Below are 26,187 nucleotides of genomic sequence, written 5' to 3'. Positions count from 1 at the left end.
AAATATTATGCATTATTCACATTGCAGTAAGTTACACCCATTAAATATAAAAAAGAAGAACAACAGAAAACACCCTGAAATCTTTGGGGCTACTAATTTCTAAAAAGATTACTTCAAGCAGTAAAGTTTTCTTTTATAAAAAAGAAAGTTTAAAGTTTCATCACTCAAATGTAGCCTATCTAAAACACCTGGAAATGATTTCAAAGTTTTCAAAGTCACTATTCCAATAGGTATTACTTCCAATCTAACCATTACTGGCCTTTGAAATATAGAAGCTAAAAACAGACTGCACAGATCAAATACTATAGATAAAAGCATTTTGAAAAGCATACGGTACTATGAAAACATAAGGTGGTAGTACTAAAAATCGATTTGGACATGAAATCCCAAACTCATTCATTTCAGTGATTCCATAGTGCTTGGATGAGGGTAGAAAACAGTGAGACTTTCATCCAGATTCAGTTCAGCAGCTTACTGGGATCATTTCAGGCCAGTCAGCTGTAATCAAATTACACTCCATCCAGACATAATTAGAAACAAACTGAGGTTTTGGTCAAGTGCCACAGGTTTTTCACTCAAGGCCATCATGCTCACTTTCTTGGAAGACACTTGGAAATTATGTGATCAAATCTGAAAGTAACTTTTCAAGAGGTGTGTGTGGTCTTTCTGACAAAGAACTTTATATTTGCAACTGACTTAAAATCTCTGGCTGTAACTAATTAGTGATAAAATAACAATAATGAACATGGAATACAAGCTAGAAGAAATCTTAGACTCTAAAACACACGTTAACAGAATGAAATTTATAATATCTGCTATTATATCTATCAAATATAGCCAAGAATATGGAAGACAAAAATTGTTAAAGATACGCCTAGTAGGAATTTTTAAAAAACATCTGCTGAGACAAAGAAGGCTGGGCATACTGCATGTAAAAGTAAAAATACAGGCCGGGCGCGGTGGCTCACGCCTGTAATTCCAGCACTTTGGAGGCTAAGGTGGGCAGATCATTTGAGGTCAGGAGTTCAAGACAAGCCTGGCCAACATGGCGAAACCTCATCTCTACTAAAAATATAAAAATTAGCCTGATGTCGTGACGGGTGCTTGCAATCCCAGCTATTCAGGAGGCTGAGGAAAGAGAATAGCTTGAACCTGGGAGGTGGAGGTTGAAGTGAGCCGAGATCGCCCCACTGCACTCCAGTCTGGGTGACGAGTGAAATTCCGTCTCAAAAAATAAAATAAAATAAAATAAAAATACAGTAAGTAAAATCAGGTGTTTTGAAAATGTATGGAACCTACTAATTAAAATATAAGCAGATGAAGCAGATTTAGCAGTGACAAAAATTAGAATTATTCAGAGATAACCACTTCTTAGTAATCATGCAGTCATACTCACTGGTTTAAGCTTAACTAAGTGCTTTAATAAACATTACATTATTTGGGTTTCACAACACCATGAGGTGGAAAGCCCTGTGAACTTATAAAGAGAATAGCAACAGTAATGAATTTGAAACATGACAAAAGAGAATGTGAGAAATTGCCCAGGGACAGAGATTATATACACTTATAGTACAGTGGCTCTTGACACTGTGTAAGCAAGAGCTTAATACATATCTGTTGAACTGCACCAAACTGATAACACATTCAATACCACTTTTATTAAAAAAAATAATAAGAAGAAAGAAAGAAAGAGGTAGGCAAAAAAAGTACAAAAGCATGTGTGTGAGAGGAGCACTATAGGAAAAACTATGGAAGGCTATAAGGTGATTTGTGATCAATGGTTATATCAGAGAAGTGGTGGCAAAGATGAGGAGACTTATTTTGACACTTTTTTATTGTCTGGATTTTCACAATAAGCATGTATAACTTTTGAAATTCAAATGAGTAAAACCAAAATAAAAATGTGCCAGCTAAATTTGTTAACAAAGAATGGGTATTGCTTTTAAAACAAAAAATTCAAATTATGTGTTTTTAAAAATGAAAGATAAAACACCCTAGGATTTTGCTATTGTTTGTGACTACTGGATCCTGAAAATAGAACAGTTAACTTTATGATCACATATACTTGACAGAGATCTTGGTGGAGAAAGAAATTTAGATTCCATTAATCCGTATTGAGCACCATCAAGTATCAGACACTGTACTAAGCAGCACTGCAGTAACTTAGGACTTAGAAAGCACCTGTACTCAATTCATGCACAGCCTTCCTCATATATACCCAATTATATCCCCTTTCAGCTTTACACATAAGCAACCCCATACTTTGAACACAAAGTCAAAGATAACTATTTTCTACTTATCAAATACTTCTATTCATGAGAGTCCATGGCATTATTACATTTAAGAACAGTTAACTTGTCCTTATTTTGCCTAAACTTGGAGGCACTTAGCTAGAGTGAAATTTGGCAAAACAAAAAGATGACTCATTTTGTCAGGCATTGTAAACTGCCTATCAGAGTATAAGGTGTATTTTGCAACTTAAATTCTGAAAAAGGTCATTCTTCCCTCCCCTGCCTCATAAGTGATTGGCTGTTACTGACTACACCTAGCTTTCTATTACTATGTCTACTTAAAATTAAGAGGCCACATCTATTATTTGGAAATACACGTGGCTCAATCAACTGAAGGTGCTCACAAAAATCTTCAACCTCTTTCAAGAACTCTTTACATGCCGTGCAAACTATTGTTCCATCTGGGCTCTCCCACCCAACTCGGGGCCCTCACTCTCCTCATTCTGGAACACAGTGCTATCGCTAACACTGTGAGCAGCCACAGTGGCTGAACCAGGCTACTCTCTGTCTGTCTCTCCTTGGCATTGGAAAATTCCTTTGTCTTTATACTTAGCAGCAGTGTAATCTTAGAGAAAGATCTTTAATTGGAGAAGACTTTACTGAAAACTCACTTGGGAGTCCCTAGGCAAGTTGAAAACAGATCATTGAAATCTCTTTCGCAGTTGGGTTTGGTCAGTAGAGCCACTGGGCTGACTGGATCTTCAGCCCAAGTGCAATCCCAGTTCCTTTATCGGGAGGCACCTATACCATTCCAGACTAGACCAAACTTCGCTCTTCATTTTGATAAAACCAAACTGCTTCCTAAGATTCATTCCATACTTACTCTTGAGTACTTTGTTCAAAGCAGACTACTAAATACTGTCAGGGACACAAAAATGAATCTGGTGCCATACTCAAAGAACTTATAATATCTAAGTCTTAAATTGGTAGGACACAAAGGAGAACATCTCAGTACTGACTTATATTTAAAGAATGATCAGAAAAACACAAAAAGCCGCTATTAATCGAAATAAAATAGGATATACCTTCCAAAACATCAGAGAATGTAAAAATGCAGGAAAGTTTAGTCAAAAATGCACTTACAGAATTATTAAAATCAAAGCATAAAATAATCAAGGACAAAATATATCAGTGATAATAAGGGTGACCACATAGAGCTCATTGTCCAAGTTAGGATTTTAAACAGTGAAAGGAGACGCTATTAATAACTTCTCCAAGACGACAGGCATAAACCAGATATCCTCAGCAACCCAGGTTGTGAGGCCTCCCTACTTATGAAAATAAATAGCTTGCTTTACTCAAAACGAGAGATAGAGTTAACGGGTTCAAATGCTCAGCTTCGTCTCTACTGTTTTTGGAATCAAGTAATTAATGAGGCAAAGAAAACAAAATAGGATACACAAAAAACTATATGATGAATACAAAGAACAAAACTATGGATCTGCTACATTTTAAAATACACTTAAACTTGGTAATGATTTGTGGCCTTGGGAAATACTGTATTTTTATATCATATAGAGCTCAATATCAATACATTCAAATTATCATTATAATTATACTAGTAAACTGTCACTTTCTGCCTGTTTGGGCTTTTCTTAAAAACAATTTCATATTTTAGCATAGGTTTAATGAACTTGGTTTCGGTTATAAACTTGTCTAATCTCATAAGGGGAAATTTTTCAAATGTATTATACAAAAAACTATGGATGTATCTGAATTATGTAGAAATCAGACTTTAATGGGCCAAATTCAAATCCAGAAAACACTCAGAGTTACTCTGAGGAGTGAAGATATTTAGAAAGACCTAAGTAAGACTAATGTTCTATTACCCACAAACTCTTACAGCTATGTTTTCAGGCTGTGAACAGTGCTAGGGCATCTCATGTCTGGGCAGATGAATACACCTACAAATGAAAAACACACAGTCAGCCTTGTTGCCTAATCCAAGTTCTACACCTCTAAACTGATGTAGGCCCTTGGACGAAAATAATTCTTGGTGAACACAGTGAACATTAGAATCAACGAAGATGTACACAAGCTGGTGGCCACATCCTAGAAACTCAAGTTTCCTAATAAGCTGAACCTTCAGTCTTTCTTTGTGATTTACTGTCCCTCAATTTTCCCATATGTAACCTAGAAGCTAAATGCCAACAAACTAATGACTAACTGTAAAAATATCTCCTAGAACTTCCACAGACTACATTTTCCTCCTGCTCTAACTTCTATTCCATTTCTGTGCTCAGAAGGAGCACCTGGGAGAGTAGCACACAGTCATTCATTTATTCATTCCCACCCATACCTGAACATGCATCCTAGTAAAGTGCATCCAGGCTCAACATCAGAGATAAGCCTGAAGAATGAAGACCCTTGCCCCAGGAGCTCCGAGACACTAACTGAAAACACAAACAATGTAAAGGAATAGATGTTCTAAGAGAGATCTATTATAAAAAATATAGGAACTCAAAGGAAGGAAGGAGCCAGATATATGTGTCTGATGCAGTTGGGGAAGGCTTCCAAGAGGAGGTGACATTTGAGCTGGCAACGAAGGGAGAAAGAACACTTCAGGAGAAGAGACAGCATGTGCCGAGACACAGAGGCATGAAAATCGTGGTATAGTCAGAGTGCTGAGCACTGAAGCATAGGGGGGTCAGAAGAAGCAGACAGTGAAGAGTCTCTTTCCAAACTGAGCAGAACTGACAGATTCTCACTGTCAGCTTCTCTCTTCCTTTTGAGGAGCCAGCTATTTCTCCGCCTGTCCTTTCCAATGGTTTTGTCCCTTATGAAGGGAAAGACCTGGGTTCTAGATCAACTCTCAAACTATCAGCTGCCCAAGCTTGGAGGAGACCCAGCCTCTCTGTGAGTCTCTGATTATTTATAGGAGAAAGGGCCTACAGAATCTATGAAACTCAAGGGTTCTATACGCAGAGTGTCAAAAATCATTAGAGCATATTTTCATTTTTAATAATCATAGTAAGTGAGGAGAATCAGTAACAGTATTTCAAATAATTTCAGCTACACAACTATACAGAAAATAAAATTATAGCTAACAAGCAATGGCTGGGATAGTGTAATTTGTTGAGCAAGTCAAAACCCTTTCAGTTTTTTAACACGCAAAATGAAGAGAAATTTACCACTAAAATTTGTTTCAAGGCTTAAGAAAACAAAACCGACTCAGTGAACACCGCGCATGCAGCTGGTACTAAATAAACGTTGGTTAAATCTAATTTGATATATCTTTCAAGTGCATTAATCATTGTGGCATTGGCTGGGAGCAGCTGGGAGTAGTGGCTCACGCCTGTAATCCCAGCACTATGGGAGGCCAAGGTGTGCAGATCATGAGGTCAGGAGTTCGAGACCAGCCTGGCCAACAGAGCGAAGCCTCATCTCTACTAAAAATACAAAAATTAGCCAGGCATGGTAGGTGCCTATAATCCCAGCTACTCGGAAGGCTGAGGCAGGAGAATCGCTTCAACCCAGGAGTCAGAGATTGCAGTGAGCCAAGACTGTGCCATTGTACTCCAGCCTGGGCAACAGAATGAAACTCCATCTCAAAAAAAAAAAAAAAACCAAAACTGTGGCATCATTGTTAGTATCAGTTAACAAAATATATGCAAATATAGTGAAACTGATTATGTAAACTGTTTGGAAAGTGAAAATTTACTACTGTCATTTTAGAAAATCAAAGGCTTGTTGTTTTGAAGAAAAACAACCATTACACAACAAATCTACTAATTGGTCATTTTCTTTAGGGCTAAAAAAAAATGTTCCTCTTTCCCTTCCACCCCTACCCCCAGGGGATAGAAAATTTACCTTTGAATTCCAAGCATATCTGATTCTTTCCAGCCATTACATAGTCAAATAATAAGACAAATTCAGATACAACGGTGAAGGAATAACGAATTTTACTTCAATTCTACACTTGAATCAATAGACTCAAACTCTTGGAAATATGATCATCAATGCAATTATGTGCTGAACTGCTAAATTAACAGTCATCTGGGAAACAAAAAACAAAACTAGTGACAATGTGCTTCTAACTGCAAGGGGTTCAGGATATTAGTGACATTTTATATTCTGCTTCATTGCTCACCAAACAGCATACATTTTCATAATAATGCTTTTTCCAACTAGAAACAACCAAAGGTGTCATAACTCAATTTCTAAGATGAAGAGAAAACAAAAATAAAAGAAAATATATACAGTTGAAACAATGCCTTTAGTAGTTGGAAGAGGGTTAGGAGGGGCAAGAGAATGAAAAACAAAGGGCCAAATTAAACTTAAATGACTGCTGTGAAGTCATTCTTCAGGTTGAAACAGCAGGCTAAATGAATTTCAACTCCTCTATATTAATGATTTGGTCATCTCTAAGCCTCCAATAATAAAAAGTGCTTGCCTGCCTGCCTGCCTACTTGCCTGCCTGCCAACCTGCCTGCCTGCCTGCCATGTGTAAAACTCTGGGCTAGGCAGGGGGATATAGTCTATAACTTACATTGAGGAGGCCTTGATTGTGTTAATGAAACTTTTAGCACAGTGAAGCCCAAAATCTACTTAGCATTCATATGCCCTTCACCCTACAGCTCTTTATAAACAGAATTATAGGCTAAACATTTTACACACAGGCACTGGTGTGGACAGAGCACAGGCTCACCCACACGCTCACACTGAAATCACACTCTTTGTTCCTTGATCTGATGAAAATTTGCAGGAAAGGCTGCCCCCTTGTGTCCATCTCAGTGCAGTTGTGACCCTGCTAGAGCTGGAACTTTGCAGATGGCTTTTACCATCCCATGATGGCTTTAGAGAGGGGACTTCAGCCTGCTCAACCTCTACCCAAAATCAAGGCCAGTGTAAACGAGAAAGTGCCGATACTTCTGAGCTTGTTCAAGTCCAAGAAAGCCATTCTGGATCTCTCCAGAGGCACAGCCAAGTGAGGCTAGTCCTCATGGATCCAATCAGGATAACTGTTTTGTTTTGTTTAAAAAACAAAAAACTCCTGGTTATGAGAAGAGATCTTTGGAAGGATGGAATTCCTCTATGTCAAATGGCCTCTGGACCTCTGTCTGTCTGAATGTCACTTAAAGCAATCCACAGATAGAGAAGAGGGCCCAGAGGGTACTGAAAATAGCAGCATAACTAAGAAATAAAGGAAAACCCAAGACATGGGCAGTGGAAAAGGTGAGGAAGGATCCTGAAAAACCAACTAAGAGAGAAAGAAAGGCTACAGAGATTCATCTACCTCAACTTCCTTTTATACAAATGCAGATTTAGGTCTGGAAATTCCCACAAAGTGGCCAACTTGCCAGAGGTACCACCAGTAAAACCAGTTCTGCTTCTCCTATCAGAGGATGTCTTATTTACCAGTTTGTGATCAAAACTGTGAAGCACCTGTAAATAATTTGGAAGACTAAGCACCCAGTATGAGAAACGTAACCTAGTGATCAATACAGAACCAAACAGTAGGCAAAAAATAAATTTGAGTAAATGATCAGGATACAAAATTAAGCCAATAAAGATTTCACTTTTCAGAGGAAAAAACAGTCCACTGCATTAAAAAAAAAAACAAAAACAAAAACAAAAAAACAGGTTTTTTTCTTTTTAAAAATTTTTGGATCCTGAGAAAGGAAGGCTTATAAAAGACACCTTATATTCCTTCCTCCCTCTCTCACATCCCTTCACCTCCAAATCCCAAGTTCAAAAACAGGTAATATTAGGGAGAGGCTATGTCAACACAGGAAAAGGTCTTATCCAAAAGCCGAAAACTTTGAAAAATGGAACTAAAGGCCACCCCGGTATATTATGCCACTAAGATAGCAGTTTGTTGTTCCAGAAGCTGAGGGAGAGAAAGAGAGAGAGGGAGAAAGAGAAAGAGAGATCCTGGGCTTCACAAATATCAAAAAGTAAGAAGGCCAAGGGCATAAGTCTTTGTCTCAGGGAAGACCTTCAGGCAAAAGTAGTTCTGGCTGCTGCCTGCTGGCTCAATTGGAGACGGCTAGGAATGCGGTCCGCAAAATAAGACCTTGTATGAAAATAGAAAGGGCTGCTCCCCCAAAGAGACTAGTACTGGGATAATTTTAACTGTTTAAAATCATTTATTTGGTAATAATAAGGAAACCAGAACAACATAATGCTGGGTTTAAGCTGCAGTCCCAGCTTTAGCTCCCTAGTGAACTTATTTAAATCCACACACATGAATTTATTTCTTACTATAGGAACATGCGTACATATTATGCATAGATAGAAGTCTGGAAGAATACACCAATAACACCTATAGGAACCAGCCCTAGCAAGGTAACTTACTTGGCTTTTTCTATATAATTACCTTTACAGTAAAAGAGTGGTCATAATTTACCTCTGTACGTAAGGTGTCTTAATATAGACATTTAATACATCACAAGAGATAAAATCATTTCAAATTCATATAGAATAAATGTTTAAAAACAGCCCCCAATTAAAGCTAAAAGTGAAAGAACCAGATTCAAAAATGAATTATTAATACCATCAAAATCAAACAATACAGGCTGGCAAATACATCAGAATAGAAAACAGTGTCCAGAAACAAACTACAGTATGTGTGGGAAACGTGGTAGTGAAACAGTGGGGAAGGAAGCAGGGGCAGGGGCAAGTTTATTTGATATACTGTGCTGGCACAACACCTATGCATTGGGAAAAAAATTAACCTGAATACCTAGCTTAGGGGTTGCCTGACTCACGCCCTAGAAGGGCTTAGCCAGGCACATGAGAGTTATATAACATAAAACATTCAAAGAAAATTGCAAGAAAGAGTACAAATGCCAAAATAAATGGTAGAAAATAAGAGAATTAAAAAAAAAAAAAAGAGGGAAAGCATTAGTGGAGCTTAAGTCTCTATACAACACACCTATGAGAATACTATACAAAATAACAACTGCAGGCAGAGGCAATTGAGTCTTGCCTTCCCTTGGTAGCAACCTTAGCTCAGGAGACTGGAAACTGGCTCCAAGTAGCTTCTGCGGGGTAATCTTGGCTTTACAGAAGCCTGGGACAATGTTCTCCCCTCCTGTTGACTGGACCATGGCACAGAGGAAAGAAGAGAAAGATACTCAGAATATTTCTGCTTCTCTAACATCAAACAGCCTTGCCTTTTTCAGTCCAGGACATAGCTGGGAGCCTTCCAGAACACACTGAGGGCAGGAAGAACCAGTTAGCTTCAGTGTACTCTCTGAGCTAAACAAAACATCCCCAGTGATAACATCATCTTGGCTGTGGGAGTTGAATAATCTTAACACACTAAAACATCACTACCCTGATATTCTTTAATAAGAAATCTTCAGACTAAGAAAGTATTTTGCTTTCACCTAAAATTCCAGTATGTTTACACTGAAAAGCCAATGTGTTTACTTCTAAAGAAATATTTCTATACTTTCTATCTCCCTTATGTACTTGAGAATTTTTTTCCCTTTTAAGACCGTGTCCCACTCTGTCACCCAGGCCAGGGTGCAGTGGCACGATCAGAGCTCACTGTAGCTCCAACCTCTTGGGCTCAAGCAATCTTCCACCTGGGTAGCTGAGACTACATGAAGTGCCACCATGCCCGTTTTTCTATTTTTCTATTGTTTGTAGAAACGGGGTCTCACTATGTTGCCCAGGCTGCCTGAGAATATTTTAAACCTTGAAGAAATAAATGATGAACACTAAATAGCTTCTGGCTACCCATGTATTCCCTCGCCTAAGCTCATTAAGTGATTAATTTATTCATGCATTCAACCAATATACACTGAACACCCAAGAGATCTTCACCAGGAATAATTAAGTGTGAAGACTTGGGAGGCCCAGTCCTTGGGGAATTTGCAGTTAGTCGTCTCCAAATCAGCAGGTCTGGGTGTTAGGAAGGTAAAAGCTCTGTGCTCATCTACAAAGGAGAGGGGGACTTTCTTCCCTAGGCAAAGATGAACTAACTCTCCTCACTCCATGTATAAAACCGGAAAAAGGCCAAGTGTTTTTTAAAAGACTCTAATATGTTGTGTTCCAGGGAAGAATCTACATGCTTTCAACCCCTACTGCTCTTAACATAATTCTGGAGGTTCAGTTGAGGATTTTCCTTGTAAATGATATCTTAAAAAATGTATGTATTCTTTTATTTTAATAAAACAAATTATACTGCAATTGTGTGGGCTGCTTTGTATTTGTGAACCATTATTTTGTTAGAATATCATTTTAGAAGAACATATATCCATTTTTATAGTTAATAACTTCTTGCCAAAAAAAAAAGAACTCAAACTTTCACTCTGAGTCTACCCCACACAGCTCATGGCTTTGTTGATTAGGAATCTGGGACAATATGGTTACTACTATTTCCTTCTCCACTTTGTCTTTAAGCTTGTATAACACATATGCTTCTCAATAGAAAACTCTTCTGCCTCCTCCTACTTTAAGCCACAGGTTCTGCATCAGCCACTCCTCCTTCTCCAAAACGTCTACTCGTGGAGTCACACTTCAACCCGAATCTGGAGTGGGGCTCCAACATCAATGTTGACAATTCAGGAGTTTTAAGGATCACTCTTTTTGCCTTGGTTCTCAGAAAAACTAATTCCCTCTATCACCTCTGCCATCTCAAAGTTCCTCTTAAAAGCTATCAAAAAGTTTTGAATCTTTGCAACACTGAGTAACTAGGAATGGAGAGGGAAAGTCAGAGTTTCAGCAACAGACAGTGAATCTGATTTCTTTTCTATATATATTGCTTGGAGGACCTCTTTCAGATCAACTTCACTAGAACAAAAGAGTCCTTTTCCCCCACAAAAGTACTCTTTTCCTACTTTTTTAGTAGCCTACTTAAATTCTTTAGATAAAAAAATTTGCATTTAAAAAAATGACATATTTTTTAAAAGTGGAAAGCATTCTTTAATCTTCATAATTAAGTGCTTCACTTATCATTTTCTTTTTGTGTGACTTTGGAGGTCTATTTGTTAATGACAATATTTCCCAAGGAAATCAATGATAACAATGATGTTGCTTAATTAACATTTTGCCTTTTGATATTTTTTTGAAACAAAATAATGTGCATCGTCCCACTGGATCTTCAGAGCTGACTTCCATGATCCTCACCTCGCAAATAAGAAACCAAGGATCGGTGAGGTAGAAGAGAGGTTGAAGAGAGGATCAGAGAGGCTTGTTGCCCAGGGCTACAAGGCTAAAAAGTTAGTTGAACTAGAATTTTAACCCAAAACATTCTATTTCCAAATTAAACACTTTTAACTTCTCTACTCAATTATATGGGATAAATTCTGCAGGACACCACCAACAATCTCAAGGAAAGATATTAATATTGTTCCCTAATTTTTTTTTTGAGGCAGAGTCTTGCCCTGTCATCCAGGCTAGAGTGCACTGAACTCTCAGTTCACTGTAACCTCCGCCTCCCAGTATTCTTTAAAGTGGCTGTATCAATTTACAACAACAGTTTACACATGTTTTCACTGCTCCATATCTGTAACACAGAATTTTGTTAGATTTTAACATTTCTGTCATTTTAATGGTTATGAAAGGACATCTCACTGAGATTTTAAGATGTATTTCCTTGATTACTTCACATCTAATGTCTGCCACATGTCATGCTTCTGGTCATACTAGAAACGTGTTTCTCTATCCAATATCACCTTTCTCCTAATCATATATTTTACATTTTCTGGAAAGACCAAAAGACCTGTCAGGTCTTTATAATAACTGCCACTACTCAAAATTCATACTTACTGTTATAACTGAAAATCACCTTTCCCCCAAGCTATCTTCATAGCCTTTAAAAAATATACTTTATTTTTGGAAATTAAAAAACAAAAATCTACTTAACCAATTTACCCCTGCCTTACAACTTGCACTCCAACTGGACTATATCAATTTATGGGCATAAGAGAGTGTATTTCCACCTTCTTCAAAGCCCTTTTGACAATCACTTGCTTTTCTGTTGGAAAAAATCAAATCCAAACTTATTAACAAGAAGACTATTGTGTGAACCATGAAGGATATCTTCCCAACCTGCACAAAACCACATAAAAGTCAAATTATTTCCCCATTCTGTCATGTGCTAAAAATACTAATAGAGGTCAAACGTCTCACTATCGGTTCCTTGAGCATGACCTTTGCTTGGCCTATTACCACCCACCTCCTCTTTCCGGCTTCCTATATCTGACATTTGACCTGCTAGTGTCATATTAGTTTAGCTGAATTCCAGGCTCTGGCCTCTCTGGCCTGCCCAGTGTTGGCATGACAACTATGCTGATAATTAAATACTCAACTCATGAAGTATGTTTCCAGCATATCTTTGGAAGATAATATGATCTGAAGTCTATTCATTATTATGTGTAAGTTCTAAACACAATTGTTTACTCTTTCAACTACTGTATCTGAAACAGGATTAGTTGGGCCAAAACCACAGATGGAAATGAAGGAACTGCAACAAGTCTATCAGCTGAGTTTGCAGGAGGTGGCTCTATGGCAGGGAGACTGTCCCCTCTCTCCCAATAAGAAGCAAGAGGACCTAACACTTGAGAGAAGATGGCCTCAAGAGCATTTCCTCCAAGCTTATAACTAGGGAAGCCTCAAGCTATGAACAGCCTATAGTCCCTCTGGTACTTGACTCAAGACAGTCTTATATTTCAATGTCTGTGTAATACTCACTGGACTCCTCAACTCCACTTCTTCCCAGAACCGCATTACTGTCCAATTTAGTCAAGGTATCAAACTGACAGCTAGCAAATGCTCATTATCGCTTTTCCACGCATCTACCAGTTTTCAGAATCTTACTCTTTCCCAAACCTTCTTTCTTCTTAACAGACGGCTATGCTCTCTACATTGTTGAGTTGGGAGAAACTATAAACCTCGTATTATTAATCATTTAAGTTGTTCACTGCATCTTTTATTTTTCCTCTTTTCTTACCTGTTTTCCACTGATACAAGTAGAATCAAACTCCACTAAATACACAGACACGGACACAGACACGCACATGCACATGCGCACACACACATACTCCCTTGACTCAACTATTCCTTCAAACTGTTAACCCATTTTGCTCCTTTCTTTAACTGACAAATTTCAACAAAAACTGTTCCAATTATCTCTTATTTCATCTTCCCTAATTATCTGGCCTCTACATTGTTAAATGTCATTTAAGAGTAAAAAAGGAATATACTCTTTGAAGATGGAGGGGAAGAAAATTCCCATTAAATAATCCTTTGTTCTTATATAATATCTATAGCAGCAATGGGCTTATTAGTAGATAAACAGTTATTAGATTACGAAGCTGTATTAATCTATGTATTCAAAAGAACTTATATAGTCATTGCCAGTTACTTCAGACAGTGAAAAAGAGAATTAACAGACACATCTTAAGTTGTAAAATAAGCATTTTATCAACCTGTATGCTAACAACCTGTTCTGGGTGATAGACAAGGGGACTCCCACCTTCTCATAACCTGCTCAGCAGCTTCAAGGGCTGAAGAAATCAGTAGCATGTCACATCTGTAAAAGGCAACTGTAATCCTCTGGTTGCAAAGCGTTGAATTCGAGTACACATAAAAATATGATAAAGAGAATACAGCATATCAAATCAAAGAAATTCAGTCCAAATTATACTAAGATTCAGACCATAAATTATTTCCTTTGAGAAGAAAACAAATCAAATCTAAATTAAAAATTAAAATATAAAGCCATCTATGATAAGCAGGAACCAAGACTTAAAGAATAATACATAATATACTAGAAGACTGTAATATATAAAGAACGGGTTCTTTAAGGGTAGAAGGAAAGATACAATGTAACAAGTCATCAATAAGACATCAAGAGAAAAGGAAAAAAATTCAAGTAATATAGAAACAGAGATTAAATAACTACAGATACAGAAGTAGATAAATATCTTGTCTTAATAAGTATTATCATGGGATCATGGAAAGTTATTTAATCTTTGTGTCAATTTTCCTATCTTTGAAATGTATGTATCTCACTTGGCAGGGAATAAAGAAGATATCACTTCCAAATATTTAGTATAATTTCTAGCACACAGTAAGCCCTAACTGATGTTAATTATTGTCATGAATATAATCAGTATTAATACTGGTCTCCGTTACAAATAAACTGGATAGTCAATCTGATTATCTATGAGTGTGAAGTACCAAAACTGACATAAGAAGCAGTAAAAAGAACCTGAAAGGGACAATAACAATTAACAACTAACCAAATATAGCTGATTTCATGGGTGCTAATACCCAAAATTTTAGGGACCAGAAAATTCCTATGCCATTTAAACAGAATAAAGAACAATAAAAACCATCCCCTAATTTGTGATTTGTTTCATGTACCTGGTATAATGCTGATATCAAAACTCCACAAATACAAATACACACAAAAAACTACAGACCAAACTTACAAATATAAACATTTTACTAAACTACTGACAGACTTGAGTTTGCTGCTCAATAACATATTTGAAATACACTCATCTAATACTGTATTCCAGAAATAAAAACTGGCTTAATATTAGGAAATGTGTTCATATGATTCATGGCATAAGTGGATCCAAAATAAAAACCTCATATATGTCACCTGAAAGATGTAGAAAAGACCATTTGATAAATCTCATTATCTACCCACATTTTAAAAATTAACCTAGTAAATAGAAAAAGAAGGATACTTCCTTTTCATTATAAAAACTAGCCCCAATCTCAGGGTAACATATATATATATATTTATGTGTATATATATGCATATATAACATATATAGATAACATGTATATATAAATTCCTCTAACTTAACAAATGAAACAAAGATTCTTATTGCACCACTATTTAACACTGTTCTGAAAGTTGCAGCAGATGCATTTAAATGAAGGCGGGGAAAGCTATATTCAGAGAAGAGATTGTCTCCAAGAGAAAAATATACAGGTTAAAAAACAGTACAGAAAGTATGATTTTTAAATAAAAAATGCTACTGAACTGTATACTTTTTAAAATAGTTAAGATGGTAAATTTTGTGTTGTGTTTTCTTACCACAATTTTAAAAAAATATGCACATATATGGACAGAAAAAGACTGACGGTTACCCCTATAGTAAGCAATAACTCTTATTTAGCTTATCTGCATTTTCAAAGTTGAGAATAATTGATTTCTTTTTTTTTTGAAACAGAGTTTTGCTCTTGTCACCCAGGCTAGAGTGCAATGGTGTGGTCTCAGCTCACTGCAACCTCTGCAAACCCCAGGTTCAAGGGATTCTCCTGTCTCAGGCTCCTGAGGAGCTGGGATTACAGGCACTGACCACACGCCCAGCTAATTTTCTATTTCCAGTAGAGACAGGGTTTCACCATGTTGACCAGGCTGGTTTTGAACTCCTGACCTCAGCTGATCTGCCTGCATTGGCCTCCCAAAGTGCTGGGATTACAGGCAAGAGCCACTGCACCTGGCTTTATCTGCATTTTCAAGTGGACAAATATTATGGCTTGCACTATACCGAAAGTTATCTTTTAAAAAGAACTTTAAAACATTAACTATATATAAAACTGTATTAAAATAAAGACAAATTTTGTAATAAAGAAATCAAACAAGAAAACACAAATATACAGAACTGAAAATGAAAAAGATAAAGTTCACCAGATAGAAAGAATCAAGTATTTTATGCATCAAGCCCAGTTAGTTTTAAAGGTGAACTATTTCAAAACTTTTGAAGAAAAGGTAATTCTTACATCATATACAAATTTCTCAAGAGCAGCACTATACAATACGGTCACCACTAGCCACACATAGCTATTAAGCACTTGAAATATGGCAAGTGCAACTGATGGGTAAACTTCTAATGCTATTTGATTTCAATCTATTTAAATTTAAGTAAGTGAATGTAGCTAGTGGCTACCAAATGGAGAGTGCAGCTTTAGAGGGTAGAAAAAAATGGAAAGCTTCCCATTTTAGTATTATGATACCAAGAAAATAATGGCCATTTTAACTTATAATGCAAGAAAATTCTGGATAAAATGCTAGTACATTGAACCTAAAAGTGTTTGAAAAGAATATGCAATGATCGAGTACTGTTTTTGTTTTTGTTTTTTTACCTAGGAATGCAAGGACGCCTTAATAATCAGGAAATTAAATATAATTCATGACATCAATTACAGTAAGGAGAAAAACGCTATACCTTTGTCTTCAGATGCTAAGAATGCATCAATAAAATTTAGTATCCATTACTGATTATTTAAAAAAAAATACTTTCCCAGCACAATAAATAAAAGATATCATGAATCAACAGGCATCAGCAAACCTGAAACTAAAACACCAGAAGCATTCCCATTAAAGTCCAGAAAGAACTAGACAAAATAGCAACTATAATTATTATTATTTACCATATTCTTATAGGCAATATGGAAATAAAAAGAAATATGACACACAACTATAAGGAAAAAAGAGAATAAAATCATTATCTGTAAAAGAAAAGCCATTAAAATCAGTTCAAACTTTTAAAACTAAGAAATGACTATTAGGTTTTCACTGATTAAAATAGATTATCTCGAAATGGAAATGTTGATAATAAAGTACATTAAAAAAAATCACTAGTAAGTGAATTAAAAAACATTATAAAAGTAACACAAAGTCTTAAGAACCAAATACTACTGAGCTTTCCCTTGAAATAAATTAAATCAAATTTGCTAGTAAAACTCTTCAAAGGTTTCTGACTCCTAGATTACCCCACGTGACTAAGGATTCTCTCTCTCTCACACACACACACAGATTATCAACACTGACGGAATTCCTACTGACCCAGCAACCAACCATGGCAGAACTAAAACCAGTTCAGAAAAAGGCTAATTAATATTCATTATTTTCCTCATGCTGGAAAAGAAGAATATCATGTTTCCTCTCAGAATATGTCCCTCAACTTTTAAAGATTTAACCATATGGAAGAGATCTAAAGGAGTATATGAAAAGGTTAACGATTTGGAATCCTAATTCAATTTCCCCTCACATTTTAATAAGAGCCTGTAGCAAACATTTATTTTTAGAGATATTCTCAGCAGGGAACTGAACAAAAGGCTATTGTGTGCTAAACATAGTGAGGTCTCTCTGGTCCCATCTGTACCAACTTTATAAACATCAGGTTAGAATTAAATAACTTTAAACTTTAAATCAACTATTTCCAGACCACAAAATATATTCTACACTTATCAGCACATATAAGTTCTCTAAATGACTTACAGCTGAGTTCAAATGTGAAATCTGCATTTTTCAAGTGCCAATAAAAGAACTTTCCTTTGGACTTTGAATAATGCCGAATTGTCCAAGAAGGCCATATAATGTTTTCATTTCCTTTTCCAACAAAAATTTTCATCTGCACTTGATAAATTTACTGACTCCGTATCAATTATGATGAAAAGCATATGGGTACCAATCATATTGGCCTCCAGTATTTTCTTATTAAATAGGAATTACAACTTTTTCTCAAAGTTTAACAAAAGTAAAAAAGATGAAGTTTACAGGCCTGCCCTGATCACTATGAACATCTCTTTATATGTGTCCTGTCATGAGTTTGCTAAAATGCAGAAGGAAACAAGAAATTATCTACGATTAGCAATGTGGTTGTTTTAAAACATATCCACAAATACTTTGACATGCCTCCCATTAAAAGGCACAGTCAGTTCCCTCCCTTTGAACATGGGCCAGGTGCAGTGACTCACTTCTAATAAACAGAATGGGGCAGAAGTGGGGCTGAAAGCTTTGAAGGCTAGGTCATAAAACATGATATACCTTCCTCCTGGCTCTCCCTGTTGGGTCGCTCACCTGTAAAACTTAGCCACCATGCTGTAAGGAAGCCAAGCATCCATATGGAAAGGCCTTAGTTCCACTCCCAGTCAAGGTTCCAGACAACAACTGGCATCAGCCTCCAGACATGTGCTTGAAATAGCCTCCATATGACTTTAGTCCCGGCTTTGGGCCGTCTCAATAGACACCACGTGGGGCCAGGTGCGGTGGTGCACGCCTCTAATCCCAGCACTTTGAGAGACAGAAGCAGGCAAATCACCTGAGGTCAGGAGTTCGAAACCAGCCTGGCCAACATGGTGAAACCCCATCTCTACTAAAAATACCGGCGTGGTGGTGGGTGCCTGTAATCCCAGCTACTCATGAGGCTGAAGCTGGAGAATCACGTGAACCAGGAGACAGAGGTTGCAGTGAGCTGAGATTGCTCCAGCTCCATTGCACTCCAGCCTAGGCGACAAGAGAGAAACTCTGTTCAAAAAAAAAAAAAATAGACACCACGTGGAAGAGACAAGCCATTCCCACCAAACCATGCCTGAATGGTAGATGCTTGAAAAAATAAGAACCGTCTTTATTTTAAGTCACTAGGCTTTGAGGGTTTTATTATGCAACAACAGGTAATTGGAGTATATAGATTATTTCAGCCAAATGCAGTCATCTTATTCTTTCCATTTCAAAACTACCTGAGAATACAAATCTGTTTCAAAGAAAAATAAAAATGCGCTGACATACCTGGTCACAGTCAACTCACCCTAGAAAGCCAAAAGTTGGAACCCCAGCATTTATTACCTGTGGCTGCCAGCTAGCCTTCTCTTGGGAAGTTTTCTTCTCACCCCTTAATATACCAGACTCTTGGCTGGGTGCGGTGGCGCACACCTGTAATCCCAGCACTTTGGGAGGCCGAGGTGGGCAGACTACGAGTCAGGAGTTCGAGACCAGCCTGACCAACATGGTGAAACCCCATCTCTACTAAAAATACAAAAAATTAGGTGGGCATGGTGGCGCATGCCTGTAGTCTCAGCTACTCAGGAGGCTGAGGCAGAAAAATCGCTTGAACCCACGAGGCGGAGGTTACAGTGAGCCGAGATTGTGCCACTATACTCCAGCCTGGGTGACAGAGTGAGACTCTGTCTCAAAAAAAAAAAAAAAAAAAATCTATATCTATACACACACACACACCACACACACACACACACACACACACACACACAAAGACTCTCTGGCCTCTTTTGTCCTGTCTTAAACTTACTCCTAGCTTTGAAAAGTTGCTTTTTTAAAACACCTGGCTTATGAGACTGCTGCTACTGCTAACATATGCTACGTATTTTTAATCAAGGAACAAGTAAACTTTGCCTAAAAAGGTAATTGTATGACTTTGAGGCAGGTAACCAGTTCAAGATGTTTTAATGAAGCCATTAAAACGGGTTATCAATCAAACCAAGCAATCATATCAAAACATTTACTGTTCCTCCTAATAAATACTAGGGAGGGAAATATCCTAACTACTGAAATAAGGTTTTTCTTTAAGAAACACAGCTTAAACGTTAAAAGCTAGAAGCAATCTTGAAGATAATCTAGTTTAGAACTTTCTTTAAGTCACTGGGAAACTGACAAAATTCAGGGAAGATCTTCATGACATAAGTAAAAAAGGTTTACCTCACTCCATCTCCACCTAGGAGGTCAACCTGCCATTATATAATGACAATTTTAAACTTCAATTCTGTTTGTATTTTACCAAAAGAATTACAGATACAATTTTGTTGGTATTTTACAGCTACAGCAGAAAAATGTACTCCATGCAATGTTATTTAATGCTTTATCTTTAAAGCTTAGGATATATGGCAAATTCCAGTTAGGACAAATAAAAGCATCCCTGGGAATCCACAGTCTTCTTATAAAAAAATTAAAAGTGGCTGTTCTATTTCTATCATAAGAAATATTAGTAATCATTGCTCTAGTCCAAATCACTTGGGAAAATAAGTCCAGCAAGGTTACATAACTGGCCTGAGGCCATATAACTAGTTAATGGCAAAACTATGGCCGTAATTTTGGTATACTCATCCTTTCTAGTCATGCGAGGCACTCAATTAGATTTCAATTAATAAAAGAAACACAATTACTATATGTTTCAATTCAAAAAGCCCCATGAAAGTGGCTGGCTGCATTCCAATTCCTTCAATGTTACGCTCAAAATCCTTCTGGTGGACTATCTTTCTCTTTAATGTAAACAGAACCTTAATGGAGGCACCTCAGGCATCACCAGGTGAATGGAAGGCAAATGCAGCTCTAAGAGTGTGGACTGGCTATTCAAAAGCCATTCACAACCCCAATATCTTTTGCCTTAACTACACAGTCTGAAAGAGTAAAACACTCAATCCCAGGCCTCCTCGGCAGCTAGGAGTGGACATATGACAAAACTACAAAAATGAGAATATATACAGAAGTCACTAGAGAGACATTTCTTTGCAAATAAAAACACTAAACCTGTTAGAAGGTCTTGACCCTTGTACTCTCTTCCTGTGAGGAATGTGGATATGATTCTCAGACATGTAAGGCCATCTTGCTTCTATGGGTACAAAAGCCACATGCTGAGCCACTGGCTCCCTGATGACACAGAAGAGTCATGACACCAGCCCTGGACTGTCCACCCTTGGGCTTCCTACTGAGTGAAGTTTAAGACTATGCAATTGGTTTTCTGGTTACTTGCAGCTAAATACAATCCTAACTCTTAAGGAAATAAATCTGGCTTTTCCTCTTCAATCCATTTTGTCCCAAAGCGGTTGGTTGTCCATCTGGCTCAGTCATACATAAGTCAATTTGGTAAACAAAGATTTAGTCACCTTCATCCTTACCCCATGTTGTGCTATCATCTCACTTTTTTAAAAGGTCAATAAAAGACATCAAGGTATATCTCTTCTCCAAGAATAAATGAAAAATTTTAGCTTATAGTAGGTTTGTCTCTCCGTACCATATGGCAGAGCAAAGGCTGCCTTGGAAAACATAAGAGAGAGAAATGGTTTCTCTCCTTATACATCACTTAAACTCAGTCCTGGACAGCATCTAGAAATTCAGCAACAGAAAGAAAAAAGAAAACCAGAAACTAATGCACGTCACATTCTCATCCTCTACTAGAGAAAGAACACAAACACCAGGCCTTAATTAGAGAAGATCATATAAAAACCATTCACTCAGCAGAATACCTTCTCTTTCCCTTGAGCATCATGCTGGAGATATACCTCATGTTCCATTTAATCTGAGCAATACAGTAATCTCAAGGAAGGCTTATGAACAAAAGTAGGGTGTTTTCCATTCTTCCAATGTCCTTTTCTGATAAAGCTAGCTGTGGCAGCTTACAAAGATATATCAATTGTTAAGGTTAAATGGCATTTTGCAAAGGGATAGAAGAAAATAGGTAACACTGATGAGAAGCTAAGCATTCTACAAATTTCATGCCAAAAAACTAAAGAAAGAAAAGAATATATTTCTGTAGGTGAATGGCAACATGCTTTGCAAATTTCTTGGATTCAAGTCTATAAAATCCAGAGAAACCATTAGATATTCTGGACCAACAGACTAGACCTTTTTTAAAAAAGTTAAACCTTTTTCTAAAAAGCTGAGGGTTCCCAAACCAAGCAATCACTCAATAAATAGCTCTATAGCTGACAATGACCCTAAGGGTTCAGAATCTAACAGTACAATGGCATACAGTATTCTATAGTATACTGTGGATCCAAGAGAAATTTCTTCATCTGAGTCTTTAGGTTTGCACTAAGAATCTCAAAAAGTGAATCCTGCACATGAGGAGCAGAAGTCAAACAAGTGATAACATTAAGGAGATGAAGAATAATATTTACAGATATAAACCGACAATCAACTAATCTTAGCAAAGCAATGCTCAAAGGATAAAAGCATTGGGAAGAAAGCAATGAGTTTAAATAGACCTTTACATCAGAATAGTTTCCAACAATTTAGAATCTAATCTGCAGAACCATAAATGCCTTAATCATCTAGATTGACTTTATGTGAGCAGGAATTTCCCCTCTCACTCTGAAATAAATGGAACTCCAGCTTAGGCTAGAGCATTTACAAATTACTTAAGCAATACATTTTCAAAACAGCTCCTATAATTCACAGAAAGTAACTGATCTCCATGTTAGTTACTCAAATGTACTAAGTTAAAGACACCAGAAAAAAAAAAAATCAAACTAAAGAATAAAGTTATTCCCTTAAAAAATTTCACCAAATTTTTAGTGACAAGTTAGATAATCTCCTAGAATGGAATAAGGATATAATAAACAGCATCACCCTACCTAGCACGTTTCCTGGAGGTACCTCCTCTAGATATTCCAGTTCTCTTCCCATCAGAAGATACAGGTTTTCCAGAGCACAGTATGCCATGTGGGGGACTGGGGGGAGGTCATCTGGTGGAGCTGAGAAGCCTAATGGTACCTGGGCAAAGAAAAATGATTGAAGACAAGTTAGGAGGCATATGGAAGCATTAATTGGTATTTGTAAAGTTATTTTTATTCAACAGTAACATACGGTATAGCAACATTTCATGTAAACCTGAAATAAGAACATTTGAAATGGTGTGATAAAATGTAAGTCTCACTTTATGAATAAAATTTGAAATACTGAAATTTCTCAAACACTAAAAAATTGTCTAGATTCCCATTTAATCATAAGCTTTACGGCTAAGTAATATAAATTCTGTTGCGACCTGGTATTGTCACTTTAGCTGTTCTCCATAACCCCTGGTTATTTATATGAACCATGTCATACACCACTTCTGGTGACTACTGTGCTATTATTTGAACACTCATTATTACTATTATCATTTAAAGTTGTTTTACTCTTATTTACAATGTTCTTCAAGTATTCAACAAGGGCTGGTGCTAGTGCCAAGTAACACATAAAAATAACTTTGGAAGGGTAGTTAGATGTGATAAAAATGCCAAAAAAAAAAAAAAGGTCAGACTGCTATTATATGCTATATTGTTCATATGGAAGAGCATGCTGTGACATATTAGGAACACATTAATGAGAGGACACAGTACATTTACAGCAAAAATATACAAGTACAAGTACATTAGATGTATTTAGCTCCCCGTACATCATATTTATTCTTATGGAAACACTGTCTCAAATGATTCAAATTTTACATTGTGTGAAGTCCTCAGAAATATATCTACCATATAAATGCAAGTACCCAGAAAGCATTTCAATTAACCAACCAACCAACCAATCTTTGGTGCTCATAGGCCTGGGGTGCTGCCCTAATGCTATGAAGAGAAAAAATGGCTGAGATACAACATGTACAAAGATTACTAACATCACAAGCACAGAGTGACCAACAAAAAGGTAGTATAGGCAAGTACGTCCATAAAGGTTCAGAGGAAGGTGAGGCCCCTGTGCTAGGGTAGACTCTAGAAACTTCATGAAAATGAAGGCACATGTTACATCTAAATGTATGTGTTCTGACACAATGACAACTCTCAAAGTAGCTCTAAAGATGGGCTGAGAGATAGAAAGATTATAAGAACTGAATGGAATTATCTACACAATATGACCATCCACTTAAAACAAGCTACAAGCTACAGATAAATTATAATTAGTAAGACAGCTTAGCAAGGTGGCAAAAATGCAAGATCAATATACAAAAGTTAATTATACTTCTATAAATAGGAATAGAAAATGCATAAATAGAATAGCAATAAACAGAAAATATGTCTATTTAAAATGATTTCTAGAATAGCAACAAAATCTAACAAAAGTTAGATTCAAAACCCTTTATAAATGAAACTATAAAACTTCATGAAAAACATTTAAAATGACCTAAATAAATAGATAAATCAACCTAATACATTCATGGATGGAAAGATGCTGTATTACAAAACGTTGATTCATGCCAAACAGGTGTATGGACATAAAGTAATTCCAATTGAAGCCTCAACAGGGCTTTTCATAGAAGCAACAAGCTGACCATAAACTTGATATATAGGAGCAAAGAGTCAGGAACAAACAAGACACTAACAAAGAAAAACATGGTAAAGGGACTTGGTCTTTTTGATGTCAAAACATTGAAAAATGAAGACAACACTGAACAGAGACAGTTAGAGACAACCAGAAAAAATAAAATTAGTCCAGAAACAGATCTACGTACATAGGTAATAATCTGATTTATGACAGAGTGGACAAAGCAAATTAGTGGATAAAGATGGACTATTCAATAATGTTGGAACAGCTGGACATTTAAATGAGGAAAAAATGAACTTGGATCCCTTCTTCACAAACACTGAATTATATATTTAAACATGAAAGGTAAAATAATAAACTTTAGAAGAAAACAAAAGAGAAATTTTTGAGACTTCAATACAGACTTAGTTTCAATTTTCCTAAGATATAAAAAGCAAAACCCATAAAATAATGATAGTTCGACTACATTTAAATTAAGAACTTCTGACTATCAAAAGGTACCAAATGGAAAGTAAAAACAAGTTTTACACTGGAGAAGAAATTTGCAAAATTCAAAACTGACAAGGAATTATTATCCAGAATATACAAAGGACATCTGAAAAGCAGTATTTAAAACAATAAAGTAGCATAATAGAAAAACAGGGAAATGACTCCAAGAACTATTAATATCTTCACACAAGAACACAAGACTGATCAATGAACATATTAAAAGAGTAATAAGGAAAATGTAAACTAAAACTGCAAAGCCCCATATCATACCCATCAGACTGGCACAAATCAAAAGCCTAATAAAACCACATTTGGGGGAGCATGTGGAACAACTGGAACTGTTAAACACTCCTATTGGGAGTGTAAATCAGAACTACTTTGGACAATAAATTGGAATTATCTTGTTAAGCAGAAGATTACCAAGGCAACTCCACTATAGGTATATTCCCTAGAATTTCTTGTAAATGTGCACAAGGAGACATATACAAAAATAATCAAGGTAGCATTGCTTAGATTTGAAAATCAGACAAAAAAACGAAAACAGCAAATATATAGTGACCAAAAAACTGTATATACAAAATGTACATTTAAGTAAAGGAATCCTATGCCACACTGGACAATAAACGAATTATGGGCGTAGGCATTAACATAGATTAAATTCACAATGTTAAGTTAAAAAAAAAAAAAAGGCAAGTTGTAGAATAGCTATAGTAAAATTCCATTTATACAAAGTTTCAAAAGCATGCAAATGTGACACTACTCTTTAGAAACATACACTCGAGTTATAAAACCATAAAGAAAAGCAAGAGAAGGATGTGGCAGACAGACTAAAGGTGCCCCTCCCATGATGCCTGCTTTCCCATGTTCACGCCTTTGTTTTGAAGCCTCCTTCCCGAGTGTGAGTGGGACCTGTGACTTGCTTCTTCTAAAAAACAGAATATGGCAAAGGTGATGAGATGTCACACTGTGATTCTATACCATCATACAGGACTCTGTCTTGCTAGGAGACTCCTTCTAGTCTCTTATATGGCTTGATGAAGTAAGCCTCCAAGTTGGGAAGGTCCACATGACAAGAAACTGAAGGTGGCCTCTAGGAGCTGAGGGCAGCCACAGGCCAGAAAAAATCTGGGACTCTCAGTTCTATAGGTGCAAATATATGAATTCTGACAACAACCTTTAGTGAGCTTGGAAGCAGGTTCTTCATTAGTCAGTCCTCCAGATGAGAATGCACCCTGGCCAACATTCTGGTCACGGCTTTGTGAGACCCTAAGGAGAAGATGCAGCTAAGCCATGTGTGGTTTTCTAACCCACAGAAACTGTGAGATGGTAAAATGTGTAATGTTTCAAGCTGCTAAATTTGCTGTAATCTGTAATATGCAGTAACAGAAAACTAACACAAAGGATGAACACAAATTCTGGGTAGGAGTTACTTTGAGGGTAGGTCTGAAATATTTCAGTTTTCTTTTTTAAGCAGTTGGAATTAGGTTTTATGGTGCTCTGATTACTGAAATAAGAAGCTATTTGAGCTGTTAATGTATTGTATCATTCCTGCTTAAGACATAAGACACATAAGCAACTGATTTCAACCTGTAGCAAAGACACACTATGCAGAGATAAACTGGATTGTTCACAGAATTTGTAAGGCCAAATAAATCAATGTTTCACTAAATA

General features: G+C 36.7%; 1 protein-coding gene across 3 annotated transcripts in view; it reads right to left on the bottom strand.

The window, feature by feature from the left end:
• Positions 1 to 26,187, bottom strand: part of EFL1 (elongation factor like GTPase 1) — a 156,626-nt gene that overhangs the window by 73,798 nt on the left and 56,641 nt on the right. For all 3 annotated transcript variants that reach the window (XR_004431857.1, XM_033189201.1, XM_033189202.1), the window contains exon 15: positions 22,362 to 22,500. Coding sequence is in view for 2 of the 3 variants with exons in the window: in XM_033189201.1 (XP_033045092.1) it covers positions 22,362 to 22,500 (139 nt within the window). In the remaining variant the exon portion in view is untranslated. The remainder of the gene's footprint in view (positions 1 to 22,361; positions 22,501 to 26,187) is intronic.

The sequence above is a fragment of the Trachypithecus francoisi genome, unplaced genomic scaffold (genome assembly GCF_009764315.1).
Source record: "Trachypithecus francoisi isolate TF-2019V2 unplaced genomic scaffold, Tfra_2.0 Lachesis_group3, whole genome shotgun sequence".
Classification (NCBI taxonomy): Eukaryota; Metazoa; Chordata; class Mammalia; order Primates; family Cercopithecidae; genus Trachypithecus; species Trachypithecus francoisi.
The sequence above is the reverse complement of the archived record's forward strand: the minus strand, read 5'-3'. Positions and strand labels throughout refer to the sequence as shown.